The following is a 14729-nucleotide window of genomic DNA, read 5'->3' as shown; positions in this document are numbered from 1 at the left end:
TAATGCAACACAAACCACTGTTTAGTCAACATTTAGTCGATGTCCGATGTGCCTGACGTCGAAATAAGGCAACATCGAGCACTGTTGAGTCAGCCTACCGATTATCTCGAGTGCGTCCTTTCTACCTCGCCCATTCGGTTTGATACACGTTTATTCTTGTACTCTCCAATTTATAAAGAATAATTAGGAACGACACGTTTACAGCATTGCGGGCTTTGACGTGCCTTTTTATGGAGAGAAACATCCCTCCCTTCTTCCGTGAAGTGGAAATATTAGGAAGTTTTCACTAAGCGCTAAGAGCAAGCATGTACGACTAAAGACGTCGACTGTTGGGTTGTAGTTCGTTCAGCCGCCAGTGGAATTGATCAAGAAGCTGGAATTTTATAAGAAGCTCACATAACTATATACGCCATATATATCTCTTGATATGAGTCGCTGACCTAAATTCCATAATTTCGACGACATCTGCCAACTTTACGCGTTGTTTCTTCCCTGCCTTGAAGAAAAGGTCGTACGCGTTGATGGTCGTTGTCTAGACCGGAAGTGTGTGGCGTCAGGATACCGGAAGTGTGGACTAGTCGTCGCGGATGTCATCAGCGACGCGCGAGGTCGTTTCCTGTGTGCAGCGCTCATTTTCCGGTCGCTTGCTGTGGCGCCCTCTGGTATCGATCACAGTTAGCAATCGTCATTAGAAGGCAAGAGACCATTACGAAGACGAGCTAGCAGTGACACAGAGTGAGCTAGGCAGCTGATGCTGCCTAGCTGACTCTGAGTACTTTGTCATGGCAGCGCCTTCAAAGAAAAAGAGACAAAGAGAGAGAGAAAAAAGAAAGAGCTCTTTGTTGACCTGCTTACAATATCGAAGCACTGGCGCCGACTAGGCAGATTTTCTGAAAACTGCGTATCGGGTGTTCCTACGCGAACTAAACAACAGCTACCCTCAAGAAAAGGCACATGCGACTATATGTGAGAAGTCTGGCAAAAAAGAAAGAATCATATAAAAATCACAAATGGAATATTCTTTGTGGATACTCAAGCTTTACTTATTTAGCATGGCCTTAGTCGCTTTCGCCCCATTAAACTCGGACTAACTTATTTAGTGCATAACACAATTGAGGGCCAGATATCTTGCAAACCTGACAGAGCTTGCACATGGACATTAGAATATTGTGCACTGATGGAGGAAAAAAGTTCTCCTGAAACAGCGAAGAAGTGTTCAATTTTCGTGGCCTGCTTATAGCTCTGTTAAGCTTTTGAAGTATCAGCTTGTTAATTTCAATCGCAGTCTATGCTACATATATACATACACATAGAAGTTCTATATATCTACACACGCGGACAAGATGAATAGACAAGAAAAGAGCAAACTGAGTCCTGCACAGATCGCCTATATCAGGAGGGATTCATATAGCACAGTCTGCACAATAACCGAGAAATTGTCCCTTCTCGTAGTAACTCTTTCACGCGCGGACTTTGTTTTAGTGAGAAAGCTGAATATCGCTTGAAAAAATGGCAAAAGACTCCGGGAAAAAAACTGTTGAATAAAAAGAAGACTCATTTTACAAGAACTAAGAAAATTGAGAACACGTGCAACCGTGCACTCTGCTGGAATGGTTCTTTGCACACCCGTAAAAACTACGCGAATTGTCTTTGTGTTTCCTAAAACTGAGGACAACGTTGTAATTTCTGCTCGCACAAGCCGCTCCATTGACCATTATATTTCCTTGACATGTTTTTTTTTCCTACGAATTTTCCGTGATTTATTAAGTCCCCGGCATCGAATTCGCACAGCTTTTCAATAGTAAGATCTGCTCGCGATTGGCCCACTCACATCGCTAATAAAAACTCAGTGCCATTCCACTTTCTGAAGAATGACCAGCGAAGCTGTGTATGTGCGCCCCTTAATGGCGAACTGCACCTCCGCCGCGGGTCGGCTCAGTATTGCACTAGCTTCGGGATCGGCTCACGTATGGGGAGTTTTGTGTCTACGCACGGACAAGATTGTTGGGGAAATAGCCCTTAACAACTTCGCTGTAAAAAAAAAAAAAAAGCTCTAATTCACACCGTGAAGGTGGCTGGCCAGCGAAGCTGTGATATCACGCGATCCGACAGACCAATTTGACGTAGCCTTGAACAAGGTATTGCCAAGCGTATGCACAACACCCTTGTTGATATTGACCTCGCTGTTCCTTTCGTCGCTCATCGTATTCCCGCTGCTCTTCAGGCCTCTAACTGTGCGTGGCTTGCTTTAAGCGGAAACCGCTGCGTCCTGCCAATCCGGTACACGACGCTGTTATGCCTATTGACATTGCTGTTCACGTCGCCGCTAATCGTGTTCACGCTGCTCTTCGGTAGTCCTAGCTATGCGTGGCGTTTCCATATAGCTATCACAACACAAATGAAATCAGTTGCTGGGCGGGTTCTTCTTTTACATGCGAAAGTGTTGTCGCGTCATTTCCTGCTTCATATCTTACAATTGCGGCTTCCCGGCAACTGCAGCTTATGCAACCATAATGTTTACCGGGAAACGCTTGCGGCGAACGCTATGCGCGATGGCGAGCTTTCTGGTTCTTTTTTTTTTATTTGCTCGCACGGCCGGCGCCACCACCGCCGGGGATGCGCGGAGGCGAGCGTCATCTGGTGGGGCTGCGAGGAACCCATCAGTACTCTCAGCGCGCGCCTTCCGTTGTGATTGGTTGAGTTTTTAGGTACGGAGACGAAGAAATCCCAGGATTCCTGTCATATGCAGCTTCGCTGTAACATGTCTAAAATCTCGATTGGTTGGCATCTTTTCTTAAGAACAGATCTGACGTAATAAACTTCATGCGAATACGTGCCTAGGTGGTCGCAATAGGCTCCGTGGTTGTTGTCCGCCATAAAAAAAGAATTCTGTTACCAATAGCGTCCGTGCAAAGCTACAAGGTTACTGCCATCTGGGCTCTACGAGGAACTCTAAGCAGAAAATTAGAGCAGAATAATGACAACAAAAATAAAAAATAAACATACAAGCAATGAGTACCTTGCAGCAAAAAAGAAAAGAAAGCAAGAAGTATGAAACGGTGGTTTCCTGTTGTGACCACCACGCTTGAAAGAGTTAAACGTGCACGTATCACTTAAAGACCCCATCAGAGCAAGAAAACATCCGCAATACTGCTCTTCTTCTCGCGTGAACCACACCGGATTGTTCCTGATCGATCTGTAGTCGTCAGCAGGCGTGTACGCAATATTTCTCTTACGTGAGGGCGTTTGCTTGTTGTTGTTCTTTTATTAACTGCGACAGTATAGGAACTTTGGTTTCGTGATTGACCAGCGTTGAGAAAATCCTCACGTAAGGCTCTGTTCACCAGTTCAGTTAATCCTTCAGCGGCTGATTAACGAAAGCAAATGTGCACCTTTGACACATATCTGAATGAAAAGGGTTCTAGCTAAAGATATTCTCTTTAAAGCATGCTGCCAACCACTGATGCGACAGCAGATTCGTTCAATTAGGACGCGATCAAAGACAGGCCGGTTGTGTCTTGCCATCTCGTGCTACGTGCCTTCTTTCTTTATTTCTTTTGGGGGGGGGGGGGGGGTCGTCGCGTTCGTCTAATGCGTGACTGTGGCGCGTGCTTGTATTCACTAACGTCCGCAGAGATAAATCGTGCTGCACAGACCGGTGCACTCGGAAGAACAAATATACAAGACAGGTTCTAAGCGGTTGGGGCCCCATTTTCCACCTAACGAGCCACGTCGGAGAACACGCTGCGCCGCCGACCACGCCAACAGCGCGCGCGGCACGTCGTCTCCACGATGAGAGCGCTGCCACTGCGGAGCACGTCTGAATGAGTCCATAGCTCAAGTCGCAATGTTCCTCTTAATCATTTTCCGCGTTGCAGACCACCCGGCACGTCCCTGCTCCACCTGTGCGTGCTGCCACTAAAGCGTGCACCTGGTGTCGCGCACAGCCATCCGTAGGCTTCTCTAGAGCCCGCTATAAAGGTATATACGCGTCATGTGGCATTCGCGTGGAACGTAGTTCAGGACGTATTTCCGAAGGGGCATCTGGCGACGTCGGCGCGCCCATTTCTCTCTACGAGATAACCGCGAAGTTGTCGTTGCTGGAACCCATGCGAACCCACACTGTACCTCAGTGGCTGTGGAGCTTAACAAAAGGAAATACAAAACCAGAGGGCACCTAACCACTCCTTATGAGTTGTCAATGCGAAGGCATTAATGCCCAACTGAACACGGCAGAGCGGTCCTTCGAGTTATGAACTCCTTGCGTGCACGCGAACGCATGAGACGCTTGGCTAGCGCCTCCTATAGATAGCACAAGGCCGATGCACTTCGATCTGTGACGTCATGCTTTCTTGCCCGACTGCCACAAAGACCAATGGCGACACTCCTGAGTCAGCAGCGGGGATTTTGACGTAACCGCTTTCGCCACGCCGGACTTGGGAATGGAAAATTCGGTCGAAGTAGGATGACGTCATAAAGCAGAGCGCGCAGGCCTGCCATCTAGGATGCGCTGGTTTAGCCCAGTGGGTAAGACACTCGGCTTCAGGGCGTGGGGTCATAGGCTCGAAACTCACTATAGTGAGTATGCCGCCAACATTTTTCCTATCGATTATATTCTGTCATTTTATGCATGAACTTCTTGATGGCGATTAACAAGGCGAAGAACGCAGGCGAGAGCTTGCGCGGATAACACAGGGCTCTCCGAGAGCGAAGTTGACGTGGCTTCGCGGCGATGACTTCACGCAACACCTGGCGCTCCAATGCGGCAGCAGGTTGTTCCCTTTCCCGCGCCAGTGCTCCGTCGAGGCACGCAAGTGGCGTGGCGTCGCAACCAGTGGGAATTTAGGTGCCGTTTCGCTGCTACAGACGCCGAGGTTTTCGGTCAATGAGCCATTTGATGACCATAATCTGATCACAGCCGCGTTTACGCGAATGCGACAGTGGCGCATCGCATTCATGTAAACAGCGGCAATGTGCTGGGAAGGCGTTTCGAATTAATGCGCCAGGCGAGGGTAGATTTACGGACGTGAGTAGACACGCATGTGGAGCTACGTTTGCGCGAGACAGGATGCGCTACGGTGTAAACGGTGTCGCATCGCCTTTCGCAAATGCGCTTGGAAATGCGGGACACGCCGTAGTGGAGGACAACTCAAGTTGGAGCCAGCTTTGTCCCACTGGCACTGTAAAATTAAGATTCAGCATATCTGAATTCGAATAAACTACGGCGCGATTGCATAGGCGCTATCTCAGGCGTAAGTCTTTCATTCATTGCCAGCTGGAAGAGCGAGCGTTCTGCCTTTAATCAGATGTACACGCGTCCTGTGTCGCGAGCTCGCAGCAAATAGACAGCTGTTGGAAGGAAAGATGTCGTAAATTTTTCCCTACAAGCGAGCTTTCGTGGCGCAGCCATGGGTCGTGCGACCACCACGATTATCGCTATCTTAATTCGTCTTTATGCTCCCCTCACCTTGCCCAAGGCGCCTTAGGGTTCAAGCAAAGGCTTCAAAACATCAGACTTCGAACACACATTTATAATTTTCCGCATAGTATACGGCGAAACTGATTTATGACTTTGCGGCAACTTGCAGAAAAAAAAACCGTTGAAAATCTGCGGGCTTCTGCTTTGCCACACAACTACGGCTCGGCATTGTCTCTCTCGCCTGCTCTACTTCTGCGGAGAAAAGCGGAAGCTTACCGGTGTCACCGTTTGTAAACACCCTAAAGTTTAAGGAAAGGGGAGACGAAGGGGAAGGGCATGCGACAATCGGTGTGCTCCACTCCAGTGCTGCAATATACTTTGGAACTAAGTGTAATTGATGCTGACTTGTGTCTGCGGTGACGTCAGTTTCATTGGAACTGCTTGACAGTGGCGCGAGGCCTCGTCACGAAAGAGCATCCCCGAGTGGAATCTGTTAATTCTCTTTCCTCTCCACGCACTGCGCGCCGGACGCGGCATCAGCGCTAGTTTCGAATCTCCGCGAGCGCACCTTCTCCTCGCGCGTGCCATTCCAAAATGAGGCTCAAGGAGAGCGGCTAATGGAAAACGAAACGGGCGTTGCGCTTGCTTGCTGCGGGGCGTCCGCGTCGGTTGCCATTCCCACCGGCGCTCGGCAGTTGTTGACGCAGTAGCAGAGAAAATCGCGCTCGCACTCGACGTTGAGACGACGTGAACGGCGCGGGAGAATCGAATTAACCTCGAATTCCGCGCGCGCTCTCTCTGTCGTAGTGTACCTTCTCTCCGCGCTCTCACTTTCGTGCTGGCGGCCGGGTGCAGTCAGCATCGCTTTCTTCCTTTCTTTCGTGCGCCTCCAGTTTGGTTCTGTTTCCGCCATTCCCTGGCACAAATTACAGAGCGTGCCTCGAAAACAGGCAGACTGGAGGTGAACGGAGGTAGCAGAAGCGCAAGTGATAGGGAATTAAATAGAAAGAGAAACTCAAGCGCCGAGAATTGAAAGGAAAAGAGCAGGAAAGGTAGGTTCCTTAGTTCTGGCAGTGTAAGAAGAAAGGTGTGGGCAACCTGGCGCGGATACGAGGAAGCGAAGGCGCAGTACAGCGGTATACGAGCGTATACGCCTACGCCATTTCACTGTGCCCTGTGCGAGCGCTCTAGACTCCCGCTGCACACCCTGCCACTTCCAGCAGCGTTCCGTTGCTCGGGCGAGACTTCCTTTCAGCGGCACGTGTACCTGTGCTGGCATAGTTTGCTTTTTCTCCCCGCTGTTGTGTGCCTTTTGTTCGAGCCATTTTGACCCTCGACACTGCTGGCACGAGCCGGTATAGGCACAGGCGCGGAGGCGTGTTCTCTGTTTACGCCACTCATTAGCCGAATATCAAGAGTACACGCGCGCTCACTTTCGTCGCCGCTCGCCGCCGAAGGCAGCGTTGCCGCGACGACATTTTGCAAGGTGCATCCTACTCGTCCGTTCCCTATAGCCCGCGTACTGTGCCCGCTCTGGCCCGAAGCCCATAGCATACACCCCGGCAGTATAGGCCGCGCGGCTAAAGTAATTTTCTGGGCCCAGCCGCGAGCGAGGCTCCTCCGACGCGCGCGCAGTAGCCGGCTCTGGTTTGTGGAGTCGTAAGGTCGGCGCACATTTTCGTTCCTCCTAGACTTTTTCTTCTTTCCTTCCTTCTTTCGTTCGCTAATTGTGTCTTTCCCTCATTTCTACCCTGCTTTCTTATCTTCTTTCCTTCATGCACGTGTGCAATCAGGAACATGTAAATTATGACAGAAACAAATATCATTTGCTCTTTCTTTTAAAGAATAGTCAGAATTCCTCGTTTTACTTTTTCTCAGAAATGAAGGTACCAAAATGCACAACGCAGTTCGCTCCACGGCAACACCAGTGTGAAATGTGCAGTTCGCTGTAGATTTTCTGAGCCCGCTACATCACTTTTTTCTTGCACAATCAATCAATCAATCAATCAATCAATCAATCAATCAATCAATCAATCAATCAATCAATCAATCAATCAATCAATCAATCAATCAATCAATCAATCAATCATGCCCAAGAACAACTCTGAGGTCTGAGTGCTTGCACATGCATACTGTAATAAATAAATAATAATAATGCGCAAAACATTAAACGTCACCAGTGTAGGTTGACTAAATCTATTCCTTTTATTTTCATTTCAATAACAAGTAGAGAGAAAGTATACAGAAGAGAAAGTATACAGAGAAAGTATAGAGAAGTAGAGAGAAAGTATACAGAACGAAGAATTATGCTGAGCTTCGGCCAAGGGAATCACCTTCAACAGCTAGGACGGGAAGAGAGGGGACGCTTCTAAACTTAGTCGAGACATCGGTACCTGTCCTGCCTGCTTACTTGGAACAGAAGCAAGCCCATTAATCTACTTACGTTTTCCTACTTTACCAGCGACGAGCACCGAATCATCCTATTCGCTATTTACCACAAAAAGCTCAATCTACGAAGGGCGATGCCTTCTTCCGTTTGCACCGCAAAGCGCATAGAGGCTGGCTGGGCAGCCATATGACAGGCATATTCCTTTTACCGAGCACCGGTTTTCCTTGGGTTAAGCGAGTTTTCGAGTGGGACTTCTGATCAGCTTATTACATTAGAGGTAATTCCCCTCTGCGCGTTCGAATAAGCTGGCAAATCCTACCTCAAAGAACCTATAGTGCTGTTTGACTGGTTTCACCCCTTTTTTCTAACCCGCCGATAAAAGCAAGACGCACAATTCCACGATAATGGGTGAACACCGAATAAATTTGTATAAACACGCTTCATTTCCCGGCACTGGAACCTGGAGGTCGAGGGTATTAACTTGCGTTGCGCAATTCACTGCCGAACCATAAAAGCATGTCTTTCCTGTAAACATTGCTCTTTGCATTCGGGCAAGAATCACGCGTAGGCTGAAGAAATAATCTCTTTCTTTTTCTTCTCTTTCGCAAGCCCATTCGAACTTGGTCAGCGCTGGTCGTTGAAGCACAGAGTGCGCTACGTTTGCTCGCGTTTACTGCGGAATTTCGTTGGGTACAAGCATGCGTGTTAATTGCTAGGTACATGAATAGCGTACGCGTGCGTGGGTTTGGATTAAAAGCGCAAAATTTTCTCCATGTATAATAACGACCGCCTTCAGCACGCGTGGTCCTCGTACGCGTTGAATGGATGTATTCGAAAAGCCCCAGCCTTGATATGACTCAGTGTAGAGTGCCCAAAACGCGGCGGCTTGCACATCTTTTGAATACTGATAAATTGGAATGCGGTGTTCTGACTTTTGCGGATTAGAGCAATAGTGAACGAGGTGCCCAGTAATCACTAGTTTGAAAAAAAAGAAATATGAAGAAAACAAAACACTTGTTCCAATACTTTTTCCAATTATGCATTGCGAGAAAGCCAGCTTGCCTCTTTTCGGAAGGTTTAATAATGACAGTGTAGTTCTGCAACAGTGTATCTGAAATATCTCGTGCTTCAGGGCGAACAGTTTCGCATATCAGCCGATAGGATAAAGAAAAGCGCCGATCTGCGTAGCTAAGCTGTTGGGTCAAATAAAATGCAGCTTCATTAGGCTCCTTAATGATCAGCGCAAACAACATGAGGTAATCTACAGCATCTGTTATTATCTAGTCTGTTGTGTTTGTATATAAATGAAAGTGCAACCTTGAATTGTGGACAGCTGAGTCACGAAAAACATTTTCTTTTACAAATTGCATTTTTTTTTTTGCATGAAGCACTGAATATATATGGCACGTAATTTGACAGCTAACATGAACTAAGACAAAGTGTGCATGTCTCCCTTTTTTTTAAAGGAAGCCAATTAGCGTTATATAAAAGTGGCTTGGCCATGGTTAAACTCCAGCGTTTAGGTCCAAAGAAAACGCTTAACTTCAAAGTTGAAGCTCATGTCGTGTGTCGCTAAGGGTATGTCCGGCATCACTTTAAATGACACCTACCCTTACGAACCTTTCTACCCGTAAGAACGTTTTACTTTTTTATGAATGCTTGCCCAGATCTTTACCACACTTCTGCAGCCGCTTCGCAAAAGTATTCGGTAGGGAATTCTATGAAAAACAGTCTTCGCTCGCAACGCCATTTACAACGCCGAAAAAAAGAAAGCGAATATTCTGAAACGGCAACAGATGACACTGGCAATCGCGCAACCTTTTCGATAACATCAGTATGACGCAGTTTTTTTAGAAGGGCGAAATGTTCGCATTAGCAGAGGTCGGCAAGGAGAACGAACAGAGTTAGCAAAGCCGGGAAACCATTGGCAGCAAAATAGCGTTTGACGTTTGTGTTTCCCATATTGCCCCCTTCCGTCTGAGGTTTGCAGTCCAGAATCAATCAATCAATCAATCAATCAATCAATCAATCAATCAATCAATCAATCAATCAATCAATCAATCAATCAATCAATCAATCAATCAATCAATCAATCAATCAATCAATCAATCAATCAATCAATCAATCAATCAATCAACCTTCTATGTACATTTTTTGCATTTATATTGTTACTGCCAACTGTATGGGTGCCGGGGCCTGGTCAGGCCATACCGCCTTTTGTCCCGGTCCCCTCTTTTCCTTGAAAAGAAGAATAAACTTCACTTCACTTCACTAAGTAAACGCAGGAAACGAGTGGTCGTCGAAACGGGCACTTGGTCATTCATGTGCAAAAAAAAAAGAAGTTCCACTGATGTTCTAACACAGAGTCTTCGTTTGGCATATTTCCAGGATATACCGATGGGCGAACGAGCTGGATACGACCTTGGTGACGAGGTTAACTTCGATATCGGGCATCGAGACGCTACGAAATGTGAGCATGACTTGCGTATAAGCTGTTTATCAATTGTGGCTTCCAAACTTATAATTGTTGTCACCTAAGTACGCTCAACGGGAGAAATACCAGAAAACAATAGAATTGTTTTTCTGAAAATATAAAACGTGCAAGGTCTACTCAAGAGAAGCGAGGGAAAAAAAAAATATCTTAAATAGAAACCGCAGTGAACGTATGGCCTGAGGCCTGTGAGGTGTGCTGATTGACGGCTGATGTAAAATAATGTAAGTGGAGTAAAATTTACTTGGTTGATCACACGCTAAACTGCCTCACTCTGAAATTATCACACAAATCATTTTGCTAGTAGCACGGTTTGACGTTGCGTAGGGTTTGCACTGTGCATACCTCTTATGGTTTATTGTACATAAAGAAGATGCATAGACTACAGGAACTTAGTGTTTCGCAGGATCGTAATGTACCGTAGCACTAGTGGGGGCTTTGTTACGTCTCTGACCTCTTGTACTGTATATCCCCCGCTGGTTAGAAGCTCAGGCATTACGCATAAGGTCGCCGACTAGGTTTTTATGAATTTATAAAAAAAGATGTAAAACGAAACAAATCAGAGTAAGCAAGAAAAAAAATTGTCAAAGACAGCACAGCCTCTTACGACATCAACGTCAGGTAAATACTAAAGAAACACTAAGCTGAGAATAGACTTCAGGTAACAGTAAAAATCATATCCGCGAAATGTCTTCGAAACGACAATGGAGTTGTTCTCATTGACTTACGAGAGAGGTTACGCACAGTGTGCTTAGTATACAGGGACATTTTGTTCTTTCGAAAGTACGAGAATATTGGATGAAAGTACTACAAGACTGCTGTCCCGATCCTCTCCTGCCAGCAACGTTTCTCTTTTCCTTGTCTCTTTCTTTTCCCTGTCCTCGTGTTGGCCGCATACGCAGAGCTACGAGAATGCCGACAAGTTGAGCCTTATGGAAGTGAACGGCACGGAGCTGCTGCTGAAGATGACCTTGGAGATGGAGAAGAACTTGCAGCGCAAGAAAAACGCTCTCAAGGTATATGCCTCAGCAATTTTTTTTTATCATACAGCGGCCAGTGATGTAAAGTGGCATGCTAACAAACAGGAGAGGTTATATTGTTTGTACCAATAAACGGAAATGTTTCATAGACAATATACCGTGTCAGAAAATAACGATCCAGGTACCTCAAAGGATTATTAGTTAGGCGGCATGGCTTTTTAGGGACAGGGCCTGTCTGTTCCTTAGCGGCACTGACCCAGGCCTCTGTTAATGGAGAACCGATAAAATGCACATGTTCCTATTCGCACGATTCTATTGCTTTCTAAGCAACCACCGCTCAAAAACCGCTCGATTGCGGTGCTAATGTACGCGTGGCGCTAGTCGCATCACTGTCAAAGCGCGAAAAAAAAAAAAGGAATTGGAATAAAATAGTTGCAACATACCTTCCCACATATATCTGTCAAGACAGTGCGATTATGGTAGCTCCACAGCAAAGAAAGTCCAACTGTGATGAAGATACTTGAAAGTGTGATAAAATTATGCATAAAATGAGCTAACCGGAGAAAGAGAGCCGCGCTATGACACGAATAGGGGGCGTGACGCAGAATTTCCGTGATTACCGTTTTAATGCCTTTTTTTTTATGCCAGTCAAACATTTTTGAGCTGAGAATATAGTGTGCTTGACATCAGGTTGTGTTTTGTTTCCCGCTACCCACAGTGATCACCAACCATATTACAGTAAAGCCTTATTAGTACAGTTGGTGGCACGGGCAGCTAACTGTGGTGTGGAAGCACTACGAGGCCAACTGATCGTTCTCTTGTTTTCCCCCATGTTTGTGGCCTAGCATAGACTGCAACCCTAACTTTTGTTGAAGCAAATTCACTAATTCTTTCAAAGACGCCGAACCAGGCGTGTTGAAATGCATTCATGCCGTCTGGAGTTGTTTACTGGAGTCATAAGACAGTGGTAGTTCCGCATCTTTTTTATGTGTACATTGTTTGCTGTGTGCTGCTAATATAGATGATTAATCAGTAAGTATGTATAGATCAGTCGATATATTATTTAATTACTTCTATATTGGTGAATGGGACAATTAATTAACGACGAGTTCATTAAATAAATAATTTCATTAATTAAATAGTTTAATGGTGCTGTTAGTGCGAAGTCGGCTTATCTGTGCTCACTCTCACTGTTGTCTATCGCAGCGTTTGGTGAAAAAGGCGGAGGAGGCAGTAGTGAAGCACAAGTATGCGTCCGATCTCACGGTAAGACCCTGCGTCATTCACAAACACCATTCTCTTTGCCATGTGTCGCTGTCGCTGGCGAAGCGGAAACACCCAAACTTTGACACGAGTAGAACTTATGCACCTGCGTTTCACGCGGATTTGAGAACGTCGTATGCAACTGTCAGAGTCATTAAGCTTTGAAGCGAAGTTATCTCCTCCTCCTTCTCCTCTTCCTCCCCCCCTCCCCTCTTGCGGGCTCTAGCTGCCAGCCGCTGTCGAGCCGAGTAGAACATGAGCCGCCTCGAACTCACTACCACACCGTTCACTACGTCTCGTTGTTTCTTCTCTTTGTGTTCGTCTTTATAGCGGTGTTTCATCGTGCTACCACTCCAAGCTAGCCCAGCTGTACTCCCTTTTGCAAAGCGTAACCAGGCCACGATATACGGTAGCACTCACTAGTCATGGTTCTGTGCGGCAGTGAGCCCGCAGAGGTGTCGCCTCAATGCTGTCGCGACTTTCGATTGCTGACAGCGCGGTGCAACTAGGTCTAATGTTGCTCTGTTTACTGCGCTATACTGTTATACAAAGGACAAAGAAAGAAAGAAAGAAAGAAAGAAAGAAAGAAAGAAAGAAAGAAAGAAAGAAAGAAAGAAAGAAAGACTGTTCTTTGTGTAGCAGTATGGCGCAGTAAACAGAACGATGCCATACCAGCTGGCCTCTGTCGAAGCCTTATTAGGGTTAACGCCTATTGCGTTCGCGAAAGTAGGAGCAGGCATCAAATAATGGGCATTGGTTTCATGCTCTCTTCTCAACCACGTCTTCTGGTTCCTTGACAAGTTGGGAGCTCTATGTAGGAGCTACGGTAGGAACACTTACTTTCTTCTCTTCTTTGCCTAGCACACTCCTCTTGTTCTTTTTTTTTGTCACATTGTGCTTCTGTGAGACACACAAAAGAAGCACTGTGACAAATATACAAACAAACTGAGAAAAAGTGTTACGATTGTGCATACATCATCACATCACCTGCAGCTACATAGGGCAGCAAACTATTTGAATTCAATGCCTACCGCCCTGATTGCTTAGTGGCTTCGGTGTATGTCGCTGTAAGCACGAGGTCGCGGAATGAAATCCCCGCCGCGGTGGCCGCATTTTGATGGGGGCGACATGCAAAGACGCCCGTGTTCCCGGCATTGGTTGCACGATAAGGAACAACAGGTAGTCAAATTTAATCTGGAGTCCCCAACTACATGGCGTGCCTCGTAATCAGATTGCGCTTCTGGCACGTCGAACCCGGGAATTTGCATTCTTTTTTAATTCAATGCCAAGGCCTTGAGTGCGGGAGTCTTTTGCACGATGAACTTAACCAGTGGATCAATTTTTAACCACGCGTAAGAAGGCTACGAGCCCGTTACAGTAAGCTGTTATAAGTGATTATGATATTACTGCAGAAGAATAAGTTTAACGACAAAGAAATAATGCGTGTTAGAAAGATTTTACAGCGGTCACTCGTCAAGTTAGCCTGCGTCAAGTTATTGCCACTTGCTTTTTGCAAGTGGCCCCAAGTTTCTTAACGTAGCGCATTCCACCGGTAAGGCCAGCGGACGCGGAACAAGAAGGGATCGCGATATAGGCGGGGGACTCGTAGCGTCTTGATCCGACTTGCTCAAGTTGTGTTAGCAAGCGAACTTGCAAGGCTGTGACTTCGTAGAGTTGACACAAAGAAGAAGAAGAAGAAGAAATAACGGAGTGCAAACGTGCAGGTCGTCTATCATTTTCTTCCTGTGGCACGCATGCTTCCGCTCAGAGGAACTCGATAGCGCGGGTCAACCTGCATCGGCCACCAAAGGCGAGGGGCAAGAGCTGCAGCTTCTCTGTGGTCGCCGTCAGCCACTTCTAACCCGTTTCTATCGTCGTTTTTTTTTTCTTCTTTGCCTCGTGTGCTGCCGTCCGCTTATTTCATTTCTCGAGGTTAGCGTTCACGCTCACACGCTAGCAGAGAAAGAGGAAAAAAGAGAAGGAATCCCTCGTCATGGTCGCTTTCGGCCATTCATCATGGCGGGCCTCGTCGGTATCGGCACCAACAGGACAGGGCTTTTCATTTCTTCCCGCATCTTCCAGGGGAAAAAAAAACGTGCACAATAAGAAAGGAAAAGGAAGAAACGGCACGGGTCTAAAGCCAGGGCCAACGAAAGGGGTCTTCGTCGGCCCCGCTGCTCGTCTACG

At 46.7% G+C, this 14729-nt stretch overlaps 1 protein-coding gene across 2 annotated transcripts in view; it reads left to right on the top strand.

The window, feature by feature from the left end:
- Positions 1-14729, top strand: part of LOC126521796 (voltage-dependent calcium channel subunit alpha-2/delta-1-like) — a 156285-nt gene that overhangs the window by 91802 nt on the left and 49754 nt on the right. For both annotated transcript variants that reach the window (XM_055066215.2, XM_050170494.3), the window contains exons 2-4: positions 10197-10278; positions 11202-11315; positions 12486-12545. In XM_055066215.2, coding sequence (XP_054922190.1) covers positions 10197-10278; positions 11202-11315; positions 12486-12545 — 256 coding nt within the window. The remainder of the gene's footprint in view (positions 1-10196; positions 10279-11201; positions 11316-12485; positions 12546-14729) is intronic.

The sequence above is a fragment of the Dermacentor andersoni genome, chromosome 6 (assembly GCF_023375885.2).
Source record: "Dermacentor andersoni chromosome 6, qqDerAnde1_hic_scaffold, whole genome shotgun sequence".
In the NCBI taxonomy this organism is placed as follows: Eukaryota; Metazoa; Arthropoda; class Arachnida; order Ixodida; family Ixodidae; genus Dermacentor; species Dermacentor andersoni.
Note: the sequence above shows the minus strand (reverse complement) of the source record. Positions and strands in the feature narration are given on the sequence as shown.